A 23,576-nucleotide genomic window follows, 5' to 3' on the forward strand; every position below is an offset into this window, starting at 1 on the left:
TTACTGGATTTTCTTTTTTAATTTAATTTTTTATAACAAAGTTATATTTTATATAACATTTTACATAAAAAATATGGTACTTTTAGAGGTAAATAAGTAAAAATAAAAACACAAAAATCACAAAAAAATTGCATAAATTGATATATTTTATTTGATCAAAGATGTGTTATATGTTACAAAAACACATCAATATGCAAATTAGATGCAGTTTAATTCCTTACATTTATATAGCACTTTTCACGGCACTCAAAGCGCTTTACATTGTCGGGGGTATATCCTCATCCACCACCAGTGAGCAGCATCCACCTGGATGATGCGACGGCCATATTGCGCCAGAACCAAGTTTATAGATACATTAACGGGAAACCCCTTTTATGGCCATTTTACACACATTTAGCATAAAGAAAAATGGTATATCAAATCATTCTGCTATAACATAGTTGTGAATCATCTTTATTCAAATTTTGGTATAAAACATCCTGAAACAAAAATGAATTGCTGATTTAAAAAAAAATGTTTTTTGCTTATCCCTCTATGGGAGTAGTTGTGAATTCACAGCTTAAAAAATAATTTACTTTATATTTTACATACATTTTGGAGTCATGTCATTTTTGTCAAATTGTCTGAAACTACACACACAATCACATGCTTTTTCACTGTCTGAAAAAAAGATTAGGTCTTACTGTTTCAAAAAAAAAAAAAACATAAAAAACGTTTTTCTTTTTTTGTGCTGCAATATTTGATTTTGGAACTCACGAATGAAAATGTCTAAAACTTGACACAAATTTAGATGCAATTTCACTGCCTGAAAAACATGTCTAAGTGATTCAAAAGCAGTAAAACAACTTTAACACTGTGTTTCATCTAAGAATTTCAAATCAAGTGAAAAGTCAACAAGACTGTTCTTTTTTCAGTGTACCCTACACATAATTATGCTAACTTGCACAGTCATCATTGCATTGCTGCCTGTCGGTATAGTAATGCCAATAGACACTGGCATATTTAAATCCTACGTGCACTAGATCATATCTTTTTAACTTGCATACAATAATGTACCAAAATGACTGACTTCCATAGCAACCCACGTCATTCGAATGAAGTATAATTTTTACTTTTTTTTGTAATAATTTTTTCTTATGCTCTAAACAATGTAATGACATGAAAATATATATATTTTCCCCTAATCTCTTTCCGGGTCTCAGGAGGATAAAGCTACATAATTTACATATCTAGAGTGAATACTTTTCACCGGTTTTTTTCTTCTTCTTTTTTTTCCTTTCTTTTTTTACAATACACATTTTAATATATTATTAAAATGGTCAAATATGATCAGCCTTTGTTGCTGATTTGAATATATTTTTATTCAAAAATTATATCTTTTTTTGCGTGTGCTTAATTGTCATTAAATTTAAATGAATGTTAAAAAGCTTAATGGCTTTTTAGTGGCTCAATTATACTTAAACTGGGAAAACTGGTTGACAAATTATATAACTGTCGAAACGGCCAAGCCCATGTTGTTCAAGGAATAGTTTCGAGGAAAACATACAAAGACGCGCTATTTGCGAACTCATTAAACTCGTTAAGGTAACTTCCTCGAAGGAATTTCTTCAGACATGCAACATCGACAAAATCATATTTCCCACCCATTTCCCGGTTGATGATGACTGTGGAGGGCGGGTCACGAACAGGACAGGTGAAAAGTATAGCGCTCATCTGCGAGGAGTGTTCATTCATTTATGCAGCGCTAGAGAGAGAAGATGAGCAACTGGATTATCAATCACGGGCTCAGCGCCTTCATCTTGGTAAGATACATTATTTTGCAGACTATTTAAGTTAATTCAAATGGCTATTACAGTTTGCTATAAAACTTAAGTTAAAATAAGTCATATTTGTCCATTATTCTTATATTGATGTGTCTCTTTGCTTGTAGGTGGTGTGGATGGGCATCAACATCTTTCTGTTTGTCTACTTCTACTTATTCTATGATCAGGGACCACAATTTGAGTACACTCGTGAACTTTTAGGGGTAAGTTATGGAATAAAAACATGTAAGCATTTTGCAAAGCATTGTCTAAGACAAAAGAGCACACTAAGGAAAGGAGATGCTTTATATTATGTCACCCAAAGTTAGTTTTCATGTAGTAAAAAGAGAGATAAGCAGAGTAAATATAGTGAAAGTGAATGTGATCTTTCAGTCTGCATTACCTTGGGCCAGAGCTCCAGCTGCTGTACTCAACTTCAACTGCATGCTGATCCTGTTGCCAGTGTGTCGAAACCTGCTGTCTCTGCTCCGCGGCTCCTTTATAGTGAGTTGATGCACACTTACACCTCTGTGTCTGAGAGAGTATAATGTGAACCTTTGTATATATTTGCTCTCCTGTCCATGTTTCAGTGCTGTGGCCGCACAATGAGGAAACAGCTGGACAAAAATCTGACTTTCCACAAGTTGGTTGCTTACATGATTGCCCTTATGACAGGTAAACAACATGTTTTTGGAAAAATGAACAGGAAATAGTTGAGCATATCAAAGTAGGTTAGGTTTACACTTGATGATGCAGTGTAATTTACAGGAAAGGGCTCATATCTGCGATAGCTATTGTGGACATTCACACTTGCCTGCAGTGATGCAATGGGATACTTAAGCAAACTTACTCATTCACTGTTTGAGCCGTGGGTGGAGTATTTTATCTCTGATAACCCTAGCCTTGCAGTTACTGTTATTCCTCTTGGGCAAATCTGGATAAACATTGACCAAGTTTTGATTTGGTAAGAACCAGAAAGCATAATTCTAAAAGAAAAAGCTAAAAAAGGAATGGGTTGGAGCAAGATTCTTCAACCTGAAGGTACTCAAGGGCGTCTGCATAAATATATAAAACTTACATACAAAACTGAAATTTTCTGACTTATGATTTGCTAAACATTCCTGGATTGACCTCAGAGTTATAGAACATATCTGCAAGTAAACCATCATTAGGATTGTTGTAAGTTGTAAGTGTTCTTACATAAATCAGATTTTGACCAAATTAAATCTTTCTGTTATGCAGCGGTTCACACTGTCGCTCATTTGCTTAATGCGGAGTGGTACACAAACAGTTTCCAAGGTCTATATGGACCTCTCGCCAGTAATCTGTCCATGCTTGATGACTCCCTTGAATTAAATACCACTTACCTAAATCCCGTTCGCTCCAGTTCTACGGTGAGTCACTGAACTTTTCATGTTTTTTATTTTCACATTTTCCTATAATTTTGATTGTATGTGCACCCTACCATTCAAAAGTTTGGGATCAGCGAGTGTTGATACATTACATTTTTATTAAGTTTTACAAAACAAAAGATTTGTATTCCAGATAAATACTGTTCTTTTGAACCTTCTATTCTTCAAAGAATCCTGTAAACAGTATTGTGTTTCTACAAAAATATTAATCAGTTAAAACCATTTTCAGCTGTTAATCAGTATATTAGAATGGTTTCTGAAGGATCATGTGACATTGAAGACTGGAGTAAATTCAGCTTTGCATCACAGGAATAAATGACTTTTTCTTATATTAAAACAAAGCATTTTTTGTTGAAATATTTCACATTATTACCATTTTTACAGAATTAAAAAAAAAGCTTCCTTGGCTAGCATAAAATCTTGCCACAAACTTGAGTGTTGGTTTACAGTTGAGCTTCATACTGTATTACTTATGTGCTATGATAAGCCTGCTATAATCTAGTTTCCTTGTTCTCCAGAATCCGACGCTTCTCGTATTTACCACTATTGCGGGTCTCACAGGAGTCGTCATAACTCTTGCCCTCATCCTCATGATCACGTCATCAATGGAAGTTATTCGCAGAAGCTATTTTGAGGTCTTTTGGTACACGCATCATCTTTTCATCATTTTCTTTGCTGGCTTAGTTTTCCATGGTGCAGGGTAAGATCTGTTAACTGGGTGAGCCCAATAAAAAAAAAAGATTTGTAGTAAATAATTAGAGTAATTAAAACATGGTTTCGGTTTCTGTCCAGACGTATTGTGCGAAGTCAGCAAGTGACCGATCCACCTCACAATAATTCCTTCTGCGAAGATCATCCAGAGATCTGGGGAAAAAATCCTGAATGTCCAATTCCGCAGTTTGCAGGAGGGTTTCCTCAGGTAAAAGATGTCACATTTACAGTTGCATACTAGATTTGAGTGCTTACGGATTTCAATTGGCTGAATCCTCTGTTCCAGACCTGGATGTGGGTAATTGGACCCATGATAATTTATCTATGTGAGCGGCTGCTTCGTTTCATTCGCTACATGCAGCCTATCAGTTATAGGAAGGTGAGTATTCATGGACTACATTGCTCATCTGAACCCCAGTTCAGTTGTTCTGTAGTGACAAACTTTCCATTCTTGCATTTTAGATTGTAATCCGCCCATCCAAGGTGTTGGAACTACAGCTGGTGAAGCCTGGATTCAAGATGGCAGTCGGTCAGTATGTGTTCCTCAATTGTCCAGCCATCTCTCAGCTTGAGTGGCATCCGTTTACCATGACATCAGCCCCGGAAGAGGACTTCTTTAGTGTACACATCCGCTCAGTCGGAGACTGGACTGAAAATCTCATCAAGATGGTCGAAAACCTACCAGAGGGTGGTCAAGGGCCCAAGTATGTACTTTTGCCATTTTACTTATTCTCTAAAAACAAAGGTTCCAAAAGGAGGTTTTCACAGTTGTTTCATAGAGCTATACAACTTTTGGGGTTTCCAAAGAACCTTCCAGTGAAATGAAGTTTCTTTATTGGCATTTATGGTTCTATGAAGAACCTTTAACATCCATGGAATCTATCCATTCCACAAAAGGCTCTTATATTATTAATGTTCTTCACTCCAAGAAAAAATACTCTTTTAAGAAATGTTCACTTAAGGTTCTTTGGGAACCCAAAATGTTTATTTTATGGCATCACTGCAAAAATAGTAATTCTTTAAAATATGGAAAATTACACAGAGGAGCGGTAATATATCATGAAAATATGTATATATTTTTTTTGTTTCAGGATGGCTGTGGATGGCCCATTTGGAACCGCGAGTGAGGATGTATTTGATTACGAGGTCAGCATGTTGGTGGGTGCTGGAATTGGAGTGACCCCATTTGCCTCTATCCTGAAGTCCATCTGGTACAAGTTTAAAGACTCTGATCCCAAACTACGGACAAAGAGGGTAAGATAATGTTGGACAAAACAAGGAAGTTAGGTGCAAAGGTCAAGCACAATCACTTTTGCTTGTAGTTACTTTGATATTACAAAGGTTGCCTTCATGTTCTAAATAACAAAGTTCAGGATTCCTTGAAACTCAAGTTTCTGATTTTTGTGTTTAGATTTACTTCTACTGGCTGTGTAGAGAGACATACGCCTTTGAGTGGTTTGCAGATCTCCTACAGGTCCTTGAGAGAGAAATGGAGGAACGAGGAATGAGGGACTTTCTCACATATAAACTCTACCTCACTGGATGGGACCAGAGTCATGTGCGTGCAACAAGCCCTCTGTGATATGAATATCAGGTTGACCTAATCTGAAATTTGAGGAATGCGTTAATCACCGAACCTCTAATCTTGCATTTACAGGTAAACCATGCAATGGTGCATTTCGATAAAGATACAGACATTATCACTGGTCTAAAACAAAAGACTAGTTATGGGCGACCAAACTGGGATAAGGAATTTGAACAAGTTAAGCAAGAGAACCCATCGTAAGTTTCAAAAACTTTTCATGATGTTATCGATTCCCACATGTGACACTCAAAATCACCTCAACACTAAACTTTAAATATGCACAGGTCTGTGGTTGGAACTTTCTTGTGCGGCCCACAAGCCTTAGCGAAGGACTTGGAGAAGAAATGTGTGAAATACTCAGACGTGGATCCACGGAAAACCAAGTTTTACTTCAACAAAGAGAACTTCTGAGGAAAGTTTTCACAGGAAACCTAATTATCTTGAAGGGTCTGTGCACTAGGGATTGTGCACTTCAGCAGTATCATGTTTTGCCATTTCTCAAATGTTTCCATCTAAATGATTCTGCATTACTTGTGACCGCGAGAGAAAAAGACAACCTTCTTCCTGGAAAGTTAACAAATTACTGGATTCCACTCCACTCATTCCATTTTTTGAGCTTTCCAAGTTCCTTGTTAGAAATGAATCACCAAGAATCAAGGAAATCAGACATACACAAGAATGTATTGTGTTTTTATAAGTGCTTCCTTATGTAAACAAGTGCATGACTCTAAAATTAGCATGGCAAGAAGTTACTGAAATAGATTTCAGAATTTATTTATTTAAAAAGGAAAAGATATTCCTTAGACACATTATCTTATCTAACGTGTCACATATGGTAAGTCATGGTTTTGTAACCTTAAATCAATCAAACCAACTTTATAATCCAAGATATAAATTGTTAATACTGTACATTATATATCATGTCTTTACTAAACTGTATTTATAAATAAATTATGAAGGCAGGAATTAATTTCTGCATTGAAAACATTTGCAGTTGTTTATTTCAAAACCCAATTGTTTATTTTTTTCATGAGCAGTAAATTGTGAACTACTACTATTCATATACAACCGATCTCACTTGAAATAAAAAAATACCACTATAAAACAAAAACAACAACAGATTTACAGATGTGGATGTTCTGCAGACCGATACAAAAGCAGCCAGGGGATGGTTGTCTGATCAGATATGCGTATGTTCCTGCAATAAAGCTGTAGAGTCAGATTTTCAGACTTGAACCCAAATGAATCGCTGTTACTTAAGAAATCCCATGTTCTGCTTGGTCACAGAGCCTGTAATTATCATAATAGGCTTGTTTTAGGATGGTTGCAAAGAAAAGAACTCACTTCACATGTTAAGTCTTCAGGGTGCACCTGCTGTCTTCTGAATCTGCTCCTTCAGTATCAGGATACTCTGTCTCTGTTCTGGTGGCAGCATGGCGATCTGTTCTGGGGTCAGCTGCAGGACCTGCATTATCAAGGCAGCCTGGGAATGTGGAAACACAGCATATAGATTATTATCTGAGACAGACGTAATCTTGCATCACGAAAGATTCAAAATGAAGCGTGATAAACCTGTCAACATTTTAATCAACATGTCAACAAGTTAACTAGTAATTCTGGAAAATCTGGTCACTGAACCGAACGGAGCAATGCAAATCTGAAATGTCTTTTAACAATATATGGTTACAATGACTTTTTAGTAAACGTTTAGACGTAATGTTTGAGTGAAAACAAAGGATGACGCGTCATCCAAAAGTGTGTAGGGAAAAGACGACACTCACTTTCTCGTGGTCTTGTGATGACGCATCTGATGTAGGACCCTGTTAAAAGACAATTGGGATTAAAAGATGCAAACATTTCAATTAAATACTGCAAACTACATAGTGTTTTCTGACATAGGGCTGTTTAAACGTGTCTGCAAGAGGGGGCCATGAAAAATTGAGAGAAAAAAAAAAAATTACATTTGTTTTTACTGAAATATGAACAAATATGCATACAGTTTGGGGAGGGGGGTTGTATTTATTACTCGTTCAAAAGTATACTTTTATTCAGCAGAACAAATTTATCGAAAGTTAAAGACATTGCACTGTTACAAAAGAAATGATCAAAATAGTTCAAATAAAATACATTTTTATAAAAATTTTATCGATATTAAGTAGCACAACTTAATAATTGATTGTAATAAATGCTTCTTAAGAAGCAAATCAGCATATTAGTAGCGGGTTAATGTTTTTTAAATTGCCAAAGTCTTTATTATTTATAAGAAATTTTCTATAAAGCTGGATCAGAACAATATTTGTCAAAACTCCCATACAAATAAATCTGAATTTAATAGAAAATGTTCTCTAATATTATCTTAGTGTACTAAAGACAAAATAAATAAAAAGCTTATAATTGAAAATAGATAGCTACCTTCATATTTGTATTTCAGAAATGGGTTCAATTTACAACGGGGATGATCAAATTTAGGGGTCCTAGACATTAAAAGGTTTGAAAAGCCAAAAAAACTAAATGACCGGGGTCTGGGAATCTTACTGGTCTCGCTGCTGGAGGTGCACTTTGTCCCATGCCGTGGGGAGGGGGACCCTGCATTCCACCAGCCACAGGAACCCTCTGGCCAGATATCGGACCCCGAGCATCAACAGCTCTTGGATCACGACCTCGAGGAAGATAAATGTTTGAAATCTTAGTATTACTTCAGAAAAGAGTTAAACCAGTATTGGACCCTTTTCACATTTCGGGGTTTCTCAGACGTCATCGTAGTTGCATAAAACTTCTATTGCGGTGAATTGGAGGCTACTTTTTGAAAAATGAAAAAAAAAAAAAAAAAAATAGTGTTGCAGGATTTAGGATTCAATTGACACTGAAACATCATCACAGTCTGTGAAAAGGGTCCATACAGACATCCAAATCAACAAATAAAGTGAAACCACATTTTTAACTACCTCTTGCCTCCATGGGTGGACCACGCTGCTCCATCATAGGACCTCTAGGTTCTCCCATCATGGGTCCTCCTCTCATGTCATGAGGGCCACGCATGTCTGGGGGCGCCATATGCATGGGCGGCCCCTGATGCTGTGGAGGGCCTCCGATGTAACCATGCCTGTAAGTGAACAACAACAGAAATAAAAAGCTTTTGTTATGAACTAAAAACAAGAAACAAATCAATGGTGATCAACATCAATGGTGATGTACAATATTGTTCAAACGTTTGGACTCCGTAAGACATTTTTTCTTTCATTCAGCAAGGATGAATGAAATTTATCAAAATTGACAGTAAAACATTTATAATGCTACAAAATATTTCTTTCAAATAAATACTGTACAATTTTTTTTATCAAATAATCCTAAAAATAAAATGTATCAATTTCCTCAAAAATATTTAAGCAGAACAACTTTTTCAACATTGTTAATAATAATAAAAAAAAATGCTTGGACACTAAATTATCATATTAAAATGATTAATGAAGTATTATGTGACAATGAAAACAGGAGTAATTGCTGCTGAAAATACAGTGTTGCCTTCACATGAATAGATGACATTTGAACATGTAAAATAATTCTATACAATTTTTATATTGTACCATTTCACAATATTACAGTTTCACTGTATCTTTGATGCAGTGTTGGTGACGAGACTACTTTCAAAAACATTTGAAAGAAATTACCGACCATTTAAAAATATATATATTTTGAACAGTAAAAATACATTTTGTCTAAAGTTTCTACAGACATTTTGACTTCTTTACAGGTTTAATCACAATTGCATAAAGGAAATGATTAGTCAATGTAAGCTTTCTGACAATACTAATGAGACCATTATGAATATTTTGATGAGCTGCTGTGATCATCTAAATGTCACTGCAACAAAGTTGGTAGCACTTTATTTTACAGTCCTGTTCCTTATGTACATACTATGTACTTATTATAGTAATTACAATAACTAGGTACTTACCCTAAACCTAACCCTACCCCATGTACAGTACAGACCAAAAGTTTGGAAACATTACTATTTTTAATGTTATTGAAAGAAGTTTCTTCTGCTCATCAAGCCTACATTTATTTGATCAAAAATACAGAAAAAACAGTAATATTGTGAAATATTATTACAACTTAAAATAGTTTTCTATTTAAATATACTTAAAAAAAAAATTATTCCTGTGATGCAAAGCTGAATTTTCAGCATCATTACTCCAGCCTTCAGTGTCACATGTAACATCCAGTCTATCACATGATCATTTAGAAATCATTCTAATATTCTGATTTATTATGAGTGTTGGAAACAGTTCTGCTGTCTAATATATTTGATGAATAAGGGTTAAAAAGAACTGTATTTAATCAAAATAAAAATTCTTATAATATATATTCTAATAATATATTTTCTTTACTATCACTTTTTATCAATTTAACACATCCTTGCTAAATAAAAGTATTGATTTTATTTTAAAAAAGAAAAAAAGAAATTCTGACCCCAAATTACTGACCAGTAGTGTATATTGTTATTACAAAATATTAATATTTTAAAAACATAGCTTCTTTTTTTTTTTATTAGAATGATTTTTAAAGGATCATGTGATAATGATCCTAAAAATTCAGCTTTGCATCATAGAAATAAATGATAATTTAAAGTATAATAAATGTAAAAACAATTATTTTAAATTGTAATAATATATCACAATATTAAATTTTTTTCCGGGATTTTTGATAAAATATTAAACATATTAAACATGTTTGATCAAACATTAAAAATGGTAATGTTTCCAAACTTTTGGTCTGTACTGTAGTTACCTTGTATTACCAGAACTTTCTTAGATAAATACACTATAAGTACACTATAAGTACACATACTGTAAAATAAAGTGCAACCACAAAGTTAGTATACATTACCCTGGCTCCATTTCTCCACTAACATTGACCAATGATCCACCTCGCGGGTCATTCGGACCATCGCCAAGCAAGCCTCTGGGTGGGATCCCTGGAGGGCCTTGAGGGGCTCCTCGCATTGGGGCACGTGGGTCTACTATCGGCACTGCGAAAAGAAAGGACATTTACATGAAATGATTTTGAAAAATGTGCACATATTGACACTTTGATAAGGTTTAAAAAAAGATTTGGCTATAGAATCAAAATGATGAAAGAATCTAGTCAAAGTGAATAACACAAACATTTCAAAACTTGGACATGTCCTTTTAAGGAACATGAATAATGAGGTTGTCAAGCACGTTACGATACACCAAGACCATTCCTGAAGTGTCAAGGAAATTAGACTAAAGGAAACAAATAGGTTCCACTTCACGAACAAAAGGATATTGTTTCACCTGTCACAGTGACATTGAAGAAAAAAAGAAAAAAAAAAAGGATTTCAACATCTTTACAAAGTGAAACTCATCAATACTCAGCTCTATTTTGCCCAAATGGCACATTCCATTAGGAAACAAGACTTCATTGTTCAGGTTTTGGAAATGTTACACGATAAAAGGTTAAAAATGTTTACAATGTGTTGTCTTCACTCCTCAAGCACTTTTGTTTCAGCGACACTATACAGCAGAACACACCTATATTCCAACACCATTCACGACCATGTGATAATCAGCGATTAGTGCTGTCAACTGTGCCTTTTAAAATATTTTTGGTTTGAAAGTGTTTGAACAGTTTCACTCTTCTTTCTAAAAGTCTACATGTTATTTAGCACACTCTCTCTTTGACGAGAACTGAAGTTCCATGAACTGCTGTCAAATGGCTCAAGAGCAATGATTAAGGGTAGGAAGAGATGAGAAGTACACTACAAAAGGTGCATGTAGGGGCAAAACAATGAAAGGGTGAGACTACTGACAGGCCTGTTCTGAGCAGACCAGGGTTATACCCATGATACCTTGAGACCGCTCGATAGCAGCCTGCCCAGCTGCTCCCACAGAAGGGTCCAGAAGGTTTCCTGGGGCAGCATTAAGTGAAGAGAACAGGAGAGAGAACTAAGACAGCGCATGGGAGCACTTACTGATATTACCCAGGGATGCTTGTACTGATGTTAATGGACATGGGTTAGAGGAGTGGTCAGTATAGGTTTTTAACTGGCTAATGCAGATACAACGATCTAGGAATCAAAGTGTCCTAAATAACACAACTTACCAATATATAAAACTATATATAAGTTATAAAAGTCCACAAGATTTTTTGTACATTTTTGAAAAAGCTTCTTATGCTCACCAAAGCTCAAATCTATTTGATAAAAATTACAGTAAAAACAGTAATATTGTGAACTGCTTTCAGCAGCCATTACTCTAGACTACGACATCACATGATTCTTCAAATAAAATTAAAATAGGCTTACTTGGTGCTCAAATAATAGCCCTTATTACCACCACAGTAGGAAACAGTGCTACTCAATAGTTTTGTGGAAAATGTGTGTGTGTGTGTGTGTATATATATATATATATATATATATATATATACATACTAAGTATATATATATATATACATACTAAGTATATATATATATATACATACTAAGTATATATATATATATATACTTGTGCTGTCAAATGATTAAATCGCATCCAAAATAGGTTTTTGTTTACATAACACATGTGAGTGTACGGTGTTTATTTATTTTTATATATAAAAAGACACACACATATAGTATATATTTAGAAAAAATTTACATGTATATATTTATATTCATAAAACATAGTATTTACAAATATATTTAATATGTAAACATAGCATATTAATCTGAAATGTATACATGTGTATTTATATATACATAATAAATATACACAGTACATATATATTATGTAAATAAAAACTTATTTTGGATGTGATTAATCTTTTGACAGCACTAATATATATATATATATATATATATATATAAAAATTCTTTCACTTTTGATTTAATGCATTTTTGCTAAAGGTGTGTTTTAAAGTTATAATTATATATATATATATATATTTTATCAGTTCTGCACTCACACAAAAGGGAAAACAAAAACTGTTGTTTATATAGAATTATATGCCATCAAAATTTGTATGCTTGAGTATCTTGGCACAACAACACTGACTAAATCAAATGTTTGGGAAAATGCAAAAAAAGCACCTTGAGATGTGAAAATGAAACCACAAGATAAAAGCCTATGTTAGCACAGCAGACTTGTTGGCCAATACTGCTCACTTGTGGACAGAAATCATATGGTGATCTAAATACGGACCAAACACTTAAAAATTTGTTGAAAAAGCAAATGCTTGTAATGAGATGAGATTTTGTATACAATACAAAAAAAAACAACAGTCACAGCAATATCAAGTGTATAATCATACACAAAAAATTCTGAATGCCTAAAATGAATACCTGGTCCTCTATCCATGGGCACAGGGCCTCCTGGAGGGATACCTATCTGAGGTTGCATCCCAGCTGTAAAAGGAGAGACCAAAGGTAAACCCTATAACTATGCACACACATATGTAAGCACCAGCCAAGTAATCCTAGGAAAACCAAGATTACCAGCTGGTCCCATGGGTCCCTGTCCTGCCATCGGCCCGGGTACTCCGCCTCCCATCTGTGGAGGTTGCATCATCTGAGGGGCTCCGTTCACATGCATTCCTTGCTGTGAGTCAGAACATCAACAGAAGATTATTTGTTAGCACCATGAATGAGAAGAACGGCTTGACTATCCAGGAACCCATCTGAGACACAAGACACAATCTGTGAAAGATTGTCAGTGTTATAAAAGCACAAAAGACTAAACCACCCTACCAATCAAACTTTTTAAAGAAATTAATACTTCTTTGTAATGATCCATTGAAGTGATAAAAAAGATAGTTAAAGGGATAGTGAATGAAAATTCTTTCATCATTACTCACCGTCATGTCATTCCAAATCTGTATGAGTTGCTTTCATTTTCATTTCACAAGCAACTCATACAGGTCTGGAATGACACGACAGTGAGTAAATGATAGAATTTTCATTTTCTGTTTCATCATTGATAATAATAAGAAATGTTTCTTGAGCAGCAAATCAGCATATTAGAATGAATGATGGATCGTGTGACACTGAAGAATGGAGTAATGATGCTGAAAATTCACATGAATAAATTACATCTTAAATATTAAAACAAAAAGGTTCTAGATTTAATAATATTTTACAACATTACTGTTTTACTGTATTTTTGATCAAATAAATGAAAGCTTGGTGAGAATACGAGACTTCTTTCAAAAACATGGAAAGCTTTAGAACAGTTGTGTATTAAAACAAACAAGTATTACTATTTAATGCATCTCATGATACAAGCGTTCAGGATAAAAGCTGTAATACTGACCATTGGCTGAGGCTGAGAGACAGGCACATTGGGCTGAGGGAGGTTCTGGTTAGGTACTGGTACCGCTCCCGGTTGAGCATTTGGGTTAATGGGCTGAACCACAGCCGGACGGTGGAGCATTTTCTGAGAATAACAGTTGATTTTTCTCTTGATCTTTATATGGCTTAAAATGCCACACATCCAGAAACGGATAAAAACTACGGTCACAATCCTTGTTATTTTCAAAAATGCTTAAGGAAGTTAATAGGACGTTCTCAGTCTTTTCCACTCATGTACCAATACTTTTTTTTGCATGATCTTACCAGAGCGATTTCAGGGTCCACAATCCTCATGACCACCTGAGCCTGCAGCAGGGCATAAGCAAGCTGAGGGTTCTGCAGGAGCATGTTCCTGGCCTCCTGGGGACTGTTCTGCACACACAGCTGTACAAACAAGAACAGGACGATAAATCTAACAACCACATTTTTAAGATTTGTAAGGCTTCAAATAAACAGTTAATGATACTTTTTGCAAAAATATTTTGCATCTGAAAGTGGAAAATCTTCTCCATTTACAACAGCACTATAAACTGCTGTACGAGTGTTGTAGCAGCTGGTTGGCAGCAGTAATGACAGACTTTTTTTTTCAGACAGAAAAAGTTTGTACAGTAAAGCACTGTTTTTCTCTCTGTCTAAACATACCAACAATGATTTAAATATCAAAGTATGCACGGAACTGACTTTTGAAAATTTTCAAATCGAATTATTGGAAACAATAAGATTACTAGCAATTAAAGGAATTAAGTGCCCAAAAATAGAAATTCTGTCACCATTTACACTCCCTCACGTAATTTCACATTTGTATCACTTTTGTTTATCTTCTAAATAAATATATTTTTACCAAAATCAAGAGAGATTTCTGTGGCTCCGATGAAAGTCCACAACTTTCAAAAGCTAACAAAAACATCAAATTAAGTCTTCTGAATTAAAAACATTGCATTTTTAATGAAAACATATAACCATTAACCTACACAGATACAAACAGTTTGTCTTCTACAAATTTGTTTTGCAACTTTAAAGTTTTGAATGAATGGACTTTCAATAGAGGAATAGAACAGTTTCCTCAGGTTTCATGAAAAAATATATGCATTACAAAACTGAACAAAAGTCTAACAAATCTGGAACAAGGTGAGGGTAGGAAAATTATTATTATTATTATTTTGGTGAACTAATACTTTTAAGTAACTTGCTTAAATTTAAAACTTCAGTCTTCAATTTTAAGGCCACTTTCCTACACTCACCTTCATCTGTTTCATTAGCTCAAACATCTGCTCTGGAGGCAGACTGGCTACTGCCCTGCTAATGGACTCTGGGGCTTCTTCTGGTAAGCAGCTGTCTCCATAAGGGGACTCAATAACTGGAGCTCCAGTCCCCAAACCTGCGGAAACAAGCATGCAGGTCAAACAAAATGGCCATTGTTAGTATGCAAGATTTAGAAATCAAAAATTAAAACTGCCTTAGTATAGAATATTACACTTTAAAACTCAAACTTACTTTTGAGCTCCTCTTTATTTTTCTCACTAGCAGCGTTATCGACACGGAGGGCTCTGCCACTGAACTCTCTGCCATTCAGGTTACGCATGGCACTGAGCGCTGTCTCCTGATCCTGGTACTCACAAAAGCCATATCCCTTTGGCTTACCCGTTTCTCTGTCATACACCAACCTGCAAGAAGTTTTAATTTATTTATTTTTCATTAGAAACACCAGGTTTCCTCTAAAGTGACCATAGCATGCCGTCTCAAGCATTATTGCGCATACCTAAAACTGACGACAAGTCCAACCTCTGAGAAGATGTCTTTCAGCTGCTCCTCTGTGGCCTCATATGGGATGTTTCCCACTGTTACCAAAACACAAACAATAAGGGACCATGTTGCAAACTGGTTTACTGTAGCAGTTTCTGTTTTGAAGCTCAACACGTTGTTTTATTGGTGATATGCTACTTTTTACCACTTAACGTTACAACCATAGACTGTATAAACACAGGTGACAACAATGCATCAGTCCAAACATATCTGCAGTAGTTTTCACCTTTTTTATTATGAATACGTGAGCATGTATTTAAAATGTGCAAATAATACGATTTCTAATAATAATTTAAAAGTCTAGCAAATATATACTGTAAAATAAGGTGCTACGTAACTTAATCTTATTCCAGAGTTTTAGTTGCCACTAACTGTAGGTGAGTGAGGTTTAGCTTAAGCTTAGCAGCTAATGAAACTTATGAATAGTAGACGTAAGAAACAAACTAACCCAGTCTCTTCATACATACCGAAAACCGAGCGTAACGAGCGGTCCACGGCCGGGTCTCTGGCAGCTGCAGCTGCCGCAGCAATTGCTAAATTCGCCATAATTCAGTGATAAAATTACAGCTAACACGATAAATGACCAGCACAGACCGATGAGAAGCCAGAGACCGTGTAGTGAAAATAAACATGGCGCTACACGACCCGTACGTTCATATTTCAAAATAAGAGTCAGAAGAAGCCGTTCCGCATTGTTAAAGTATCTCGCTGTCAGAAATATTATAAATATAATTATTCAGTGCACAACAATATTATATAGCATCATAAACAACGAACAAGTCAAAAGAACCCCCCCCAAAAAGGAGAATTAAAAATGCATAGTGAATAAAATAAATATCGAATATAATTGATAAAATAATAATATAATTAAACATATTAATAATTCAAATAAAATACTAAGCTCACAATATTTTTTATTAATATAATATTTAATATTGTCAATATACTGCCTGGTTGGGCTTTAGCCAAGATTGACATTGTTTCAATAATCCACAATTTTTCTTCTTCCTTAGAATAGTCAAGTCAAGTCACCTTTATTTATATAGCGCTTTAAACAAAAAAGATTCTGTCAAAGCAACTGAACAACATTAATTAAGAAAACAGTGTATCAATATTGCAAAATTACAGTTAAAGGCAGTTCATCATTGAATTCAGTGATGAAGAATAATATGTGAAGTCAAGAAATAGCCTACATTTTACCACTCTATGCAGGTCTTGAATGTTCTATTTAATACGTTAGTGGTGTCAAATTAATTTTTATTTTTTTTATTTTAATGCAATGTTGAATTTTTAAGAAATTAAAGCAGTTTTCTTGATCCCACATGTTCTCCGCACACAGAATTGCTGTAAACATCCTTCATCCTTCAGAAAACAAGAGTAAATATCCTTGAAAGAGTAAATATCCTTGAAGAGTGAGAATCACTATTCAGTGTGGCAGTACAAATGTTTTATATCCACTGACAATTGTTCTGACAACAAATTAAAAAATGTTCACAATGGGAGCTCAGTGGGGGCCCGACTTAAACATCAACCTAAATATTTCAAAGAAATTATTCTCAACCCAGTCGCCTTTAGCATGCTCACTAGGGGGCTGTGTAGCACTATTTTTCTTTTCATTTCCTTTTGTTTTGTTTTCTATAGTCTTTAATGCTTCTTTAGAACAGCGTGTATTAAAAAATATCTAGACAAATAAAATACAAATTGAAATATTAATTATAATTGCAAATTAAAATGTACTTTAAGTAAAGTTCATGATTTTTCTCCATGCAGATTAAGAAATATTTTTTTCACATGTTGCACTATGTATATCTTGATTTGTGTCTTTTTAGCTGCTTTTGATTCAATTATTTTAACATTTCATTTTAAATAATTTAAAAGGAATACATTGCTCAAAAATAAAAAATTATTTACCTATCCAAATGTTTTATGAATCCTAATAGGTCTTCTTTTATTGTACAGTATATAAAACACATATTTTAAATTCAAAGCTATTGTTCAAAGCTATTATATGACTTCAGAAGACTTGAGTCAGACTACATATATATATATATATATATGTATATAATACTTTCATACTTCTGTGCCCTTCTTGCAGTGACAGCCTCTGGTCCCTATTCACTTTCGCTATATTGAAATGCCAGCATGATCATTTCTCAACAAAAAATACATAAATAAATATTGTATTTTGAACTACAAAACGAATGTGGAAAATGGGTTTGGAACTAAATTTCCATTTATTATTTAATGTGTGAACTTTTCCTTGCAAACAGCTGATGTGTTTTGGTATCACTGGATACTGCAGTAGTGATCTGACACGGATTAAGAACTTTATTTCGTAAAGTATTCTTTGTGAAAAAAAAAAAATTATATATATACAGTGCCTTGCGAAAGTATTCGGCCCCCTTGAACTTTGAGACCTTTTGCCACATTTCAGGCTTCAAACATAAAGATATGAAACTGTAATTTTTTGTGAAGAATCAACAACAAGTGGGACACAATCATGAAGTGGAACGAAATTTATTGGATATTTCAAACTTTAACAAATAAAAAAATGAAAAATTGGGCGTGCAAAATTATTCAGCCCCCTTACAGTAAGTTAATACTTTGTAGCACCACCTTTTGCTGCGATTACAGCTGTAAGTCGCTTGGGGTATGTCTCTATCAGTTTTGCACATCGAGTGATTGAAATTTTTGCCCATTCCTCCTTGCAAAACAGCTCGAGCTCAGTGAGGTTGGATGGAGAGCATTTGTGAACAGCAGTTTTCAGTTCTTTCCACAGATTCTCGATTGGATTCAGGTCTGGACTTTGACTTGGCCATTCTAACACCTGGATATGTTTATTTGTGAACCATTCCATTGTAGATTTTGCTTTATGGTTTGGATCATTGTCTTGTTGGAAGACAAATCTCCGTCCCAGTCTCAGGTCTTTTGCAGACTCCATCAGGTTTTCTTCCAGAATGGTCCTGTATTTGGCTCCATCCATCTTCCCATCAATTTTAACCATCTTCCCTGTCCCTGCTGAAGAAAAGCAGGCCCAAACCATGATGCTGCCACCACCATGTTTGACAGTGGGGATGGTGTGTTCAGGGTGATGAGCTGTGTTCCTTTTAAGCCAAACATAACGTTTTGCATTGTTGCCAAAAAGTTCGATTTTGGTTTCATCTGCCCAGAGCACCTTCTTCCACATGTTTGGTGTGTCTCCCAGGTGGCTTGTGGCAAACTTTAAACGACACATTTTATGGATCTCTTTAAGAAATGGCTTTCTTCTTGTCACTCTTCCATAAAGGCCAGATTTGTGGAGTATACGACTGATTCTTGTCCTATGGACAGAGTCTCCCACCTCAGCTGTAGATCTCTGCAGTTCATCCAGAGTGATCATGGGCCTATTGGCTGCATCTCTGATCAGTCTCCTCCTTGTATGAGCTGAAAGTTTAGAGGGACGGCCAGGTCTTGGTAGATTTGCAGTGGTCTGATACTCCTTCCATTTCAATATTATCGCTTGCACAGTGCTCCTTGGGATGTTTAAAGCTTGGGAAATCTTTTTGTATCCAAATCCGGCTTTAAACTTCTCCACAACAGTATCTCGGACCTGCCTGGTGTGTTCCTTGTTCTTCATGATGCTCTCTGCGCTTTAAACGTACCTCTGAGACTATCACAGTGCATTTATACGGAGACTTGATTACACACAGGTGGATTCTATTTATCATCATTAGTCATTTAGGTCAAAATTGGATCATTCAGAGATCCTCACTGAACTTCTGGAGAGAGTTTGCTGCACTGAAAGTAAAGGGGCTAAATAATTTTGCACGCCCAATTTTTCAGTTTTTTATTTGTTAAAAAAGTTTGAAATATCCAATAAATTTCGTTCCACTTCATGATTGTGTCCCACTTGGTGTTGATTCTTCTAAAAAAATTACAGTTTCTAATCTTTATGTTTGAAGCCTGAAATGTGGCAAAAGGTCGCAAAGTTCAAGGGGGCCGAATACTTTCGCAAGGCACTGTATATATTACTAGCACTGTAAACCATGTAATGTGTTCCTTCAGAACCTTGGACAGCTCCAATCCTGATATTAAAACAAGAAATTGCAAAGACATGATAAGTTATATTTATCAGTTTTCTGTAAATCTGTTTAGTTAGGACAATTTCATCCCCTTTCTTGTCTATAAACCACAAATTAAAAGCATAATATCCTTCACTGATCATTATTGAGTGTAGAAATTTGATACTAAGCAAATTTATCACAACATTGCAGTAATGCTTACAAATGTGGATTAGAGCAACATCTTTCCAAACATCATATAGATTATTTTAAATAGTGTTCTAGTTCATTTTATTGTAATAAAAGAGGTCTGGAACTAAACATATTCTGTCCACAATTGCCAGAAATGTTTTTGTTAATTGCCATTTGATTTGTGTGGAAACTGTCATGGTCAGTGTTGGGAGCAACACACTACAAAAGTAATGCATTACAGTAACTATAATACTTTTTGCTGTAATGCAGTAGTGTAAGACATTACTAATCAATTTTCAGTAATATTTTACTCGGTACATGTTCAGTAGCTTAACGCTTGGGCTACAACACACTTCTAGCCCAAAATTTAATTTTTCAAAGAAAAGAAAAAAGAAAAAAATAGCAAGACCGCAAGACATTAACACATCAAAAATGAAGCAAAAAAGTTTTATTTCATGTTCGTGGTCAGTCAATAGCTGCGTGTAGTGCCCACCTCTTATATAGCGATTTGTTTTTTAGTCATCTCCCTCTCGCTGGTGGAACTTATTGTGTGACGTAGTCCGCGAGGATACTGGCACGACGCTGCATGATTCCGGTGTTGTGCCCAATTCTGACCCCCTGCCAAACTATTACCCCCCTAGTATTGGTAGGTTTAGGAGTAGGTGTCAGGGAGGGGTTAGGATTAGGAGTTGGGTTAGGATTAGGCAATCAGGTAGCGATTTGAACGAGGGGCTAATAATTTGGCAGGGGGTCAAAATTGGGCACAACATCGGCCTCTGTGATCGAGGTCCGAGGCTATTAGCTCCGCCCGGCTCGCTGTTAGCCCCGGCTTGCACTGGTCAGAGGAAAAGCGGCTAATGGGTGAAGATAGCAGAGGACTGTACATTCGCGAGATGGACGTATGCACATCTTGTCAGGGAGGGGTTAGGATTAGGAGTTGGGTTAGGATTAGGCAATCAGGTAGCGATTTGAACGAGGGGCTAATAATTTGGCAGGGGGTCAAAATTGGGCACAACATCGGCCTCTGTGATCGAGGTCCGAGGCTATTAGCTCCGCCCGGCTCGCTGTTAGCCCCGGCTTGCACTGGTCAGAGGAAAAGCGGCTAATGGGTGAAGATAGTAGAGGACTGTACATTCGCGAGATGGACGTATGCACATCTTGTCATTTTACAATTGCATATGGCATTTTACATATAGTCCTGTTGTGTCTAATATGAATAGACCCAAGCATTCACAGATATTGCCAGATAATCACTTTACCTCTACCATAATTTTAACAGACTTGGATCGTTTGTGATTCTGGCTGTCATCCTTTTTTACATTGTCTTGAGCCTTCACTTTGCCAATTATAGCCTGGATAGCCCACAGTCATTATGCTACACCATATCGCCCACTACTGGATGTAAAATGCTCTGCAGTAGCCTACATTTTGTCATTTCAGAATATTAAAGCGTTAGTTCACCCAAAATTGAAAATTGTCATTAATAACTCACCCTCATGTCGTTCCAAACCAGTAAAACCTCCATTTATCTTCGGAACAGAGTTTAAGATATTTTATATTTAGTCCGAGAGCTCTCAGTCCCTCCAATTAAACTGTGTGCGAACTGAAGAAGAACACCGAGCCGAGCCAGATAATGACTCGTTCACGAGTCTAGAACCGGTTGCATCGGTTTTCGGATCACCAGTAGTTCTTTCGGACAGTTCGATTCAATTAACCGGTTGAAGAAAACACTTCACTGGTTCTTTTGCACTTGACGTAATGGCGTCATTGGCGATGATTGCCCTTCATTCAAGCCTTCAGTTTACCCGCGCTCATAACCTTAGCACAGAATCAGTTCAGAATCAATAACCAAAAGAATCAGTTCGGTTCAGACGCTCTGTGTGTCGGTCTGCTTCACGCTGAATCACACATGCGCAGTATCATCAGTTCATCGGTTCTCGAATCGGACGCATCTGACAGAAACGGTTCTTGACTCGTGTACGAGTCAGTCTTTTGTTCATTATCTGGCTCGGCTCGGTGTTCATCTTCAGTTCTCTCTTCACAGCAGTTCAGTCAGTGTACTGTTTGAGTAAATGAATTACTCCGGGATATTGGTTTGTTTTAACTCAGAGGGAGTGTCAGCCACATTAAAAAAGTTAACAGCTCAAGTCATTTGTTGATTAATGCGTATTGGAGACGCGAACCGTTTAAAACGATTCAGTTCGATTTGGTGAACTGGTTCAAAAAGATCCGGTTACATCGAATGATTCGTTCGTGAAGCGGATATCACAAACTGCTTTGTTTTGAACTCTCTCACAACAAGCACGGAAGAGAAGACAATGCTGAATAAAGTCGTAGTTTTTGCTATTTTTGGACCAAAATGTATTTTTGATGCTTCAAAAAATTCTAACCCTCTGATGTCACATGGACTACTTTGATGATGTTTTTCTTACCTTTCTGGACATGGACAGTATACCGTACACACAGTTTCAGTGGAGGGACTGATATTCTCGGACTAAATCTAAAATATCTTAAACTGTGTTCCGAAGATAAATTGATGTCTTAATGATTTGGAACGACATGAGGGTGAGTTATTAATGACATAATTTTCATTTTTGGATGAACCAACCCTTTAAGTTCTATTTCGGTAGTTATTTTGGTGAAAGTAACTCAAAAGTAATACAGGAGTCATGTAACGCATTACAATTCTGAGACAGTAATATTGTAAGGTAAGGAATTACTTTTAACAAGTAATCTATAATTTATTACAGTTTGGGAGCAACTTGCACAACACTGGTCATGGTACATATAGAAAGCTTCATATTTAGCCTATAAATAATTGCACATTCTAGCATAACAAACCCAATTTCAGTTCTTAAAATATTGAATATCAATTTCATATTCATGTTATGCCATTATTAAAACTGGTCAAAGGGAATTGTACTGAGAAATGTACTAAATTTAAGAGAATGTGTATAAAAGAGAACTTGATACACTGCCATTGAATTTACCTTTTTTCAGCCTCAGTTATAGTTTAGAGATCTTCAGCTGATTATATTTAAAAGTGTTAATGGGAATCTAAAAGATAGGCTACATCTTTGTACCTTATTTCCCCCTAAATAATACATATTAGTAGTAAAACGTTTCGTCTCTGTGGAAAATTCAAATATAGGATTTGTTGGATACTTTTATCCAAACAATGTTAAAGTGCATTAAATGTATAGCCTAGTTTGTGCTTTCCCTGGTTATCAATATGATCTTGGCTTTGCAGCATCACGTGACCGATAAGTAGGCTACTTATAGCACTGGGCAATGATGAAGTCTGCTAAACTCTACTTTAATTGAAGAAATGCGTGATGCTGGGTCCGCATTACAGTGAACATTAGGGGTCGCACAAACACTATATTTGATTGACTTCACGCTAGCACACCGCTAGATGCTTGTCACAGTCATTAACCAAATGATTTTTTTTACAGTTTAGCTAACGACGTTGCAATTTGCCTCATTTTTCTACCAAATTATACAAATATGATTTATTTACAGAATGCAGCGTTCTTTTTTCATATAGCTATCTGCATAGAATTAGCGTCATATATATACAGAACGCGTGCATGGGTAATTGAAACCAGTTCACCAGGAAACTCTGCGATTCTTCAGATGCCACGACGTCGCTGAAATCTTTTCTACTATGACACGAAAAACGCT

General features: G+C 35.7%; 2 protein-coding genes across 3 annotated transcripts; one reads left to right on the forward strand and one right to left on the reverse strand.

Moving 5' to 3' along the window:
* The first annotated feature begins 1,477 nt into the window (after positions 1–1,477).
* Positions 1,478–6,013, forward strand: LOC132109636 (cytochrome b-245 heavy chain-like). The gene is made up of 13 exons (XM_059515883.1): positions 1,478–1,802; positions 1,931–2,026; positions 2,196–2,306; positions 2,393–2,477; positions 3,045–3,196; positions 3,733–3,914; positions 4,007–4,133; positions 4,212–4,304; positions 4,388–4,629; positions 5,017–5,179; positions 5,337–5,483; positions 5,583–5,707; positions 5,795–6,013. The coding sequence occupies exons 1-13, from the start codon at positions 1,758–1,760 to the stop codon at positions 5,919–5,921; spliced, it is 1,695 nt and encodes a 564-aa protein (XP_059371866.1). The 5' UTR covers positions 1,478–1,757; the 3' UTR covers positions 5,922–6,013.
* A 230-nt stretch (positions 6,014–6,243) lies between these two features.
* Positions 6,244–16,287, reverse strand: LOC132109637 (cleavage stimulation factor subunit 2-like). Of its 2 annotated transcripts, XM_059515884.1 has the most exons (15): positions 16,128–16,287; positions 15,617–15,695; positions 15,352–15,521; positions 15,099–15,235; positions 14,122–14,241; positions 13,820–13,942; positions 13,006–13,108; positions 12,853–12,915; positions 11,383–11,442; positions 10,398–10,539; positions 8,456–8,613; positions 8,046–8,170; positions 7,292–7,330; positions 6,855–6,993; positions 6,244–6,708 (listed from the first exon to the last, which is right to left on the reverse strand). In XM_059515884.1, the coding sequence occupies exons 1-14, from the start codon at positions 16,204–16,206 to the stop codon at positions 6,871–6,873; spliced, it is 1,521 nt and encodes a 506-aa protein (XP_059371867.1). In that variant the 5' UTR covers positions 16,207–16,287; the 3' UTR covers positions 6,244–6,708; positions 6,855–6,870. The 2 variants fall into 2 exon arrangements, with proteins under 2 accessions (XP_059371867.1, XP_059371868.1); XM_059515885.1 differs by lacking the exon at positions 11,383–11,442.
* Between the last annotated feature and the right edge of the window lie 7,289 nt (positions 16,288–23,576).

The sequence above is a fragment of the Carassius carassius genome, chromosome 29 (assembly GCF_963082965.1).
Source record: "Carassius carassius chromosome 29, fCarCar2.1, whole genome shotgun sequence".
Lineage (NCBI taxonomy): Eukaryota > Metazoa > Chordata > Actinopteri > Cypriniformes > Cyprinidae > Carassius > Carassius carassius.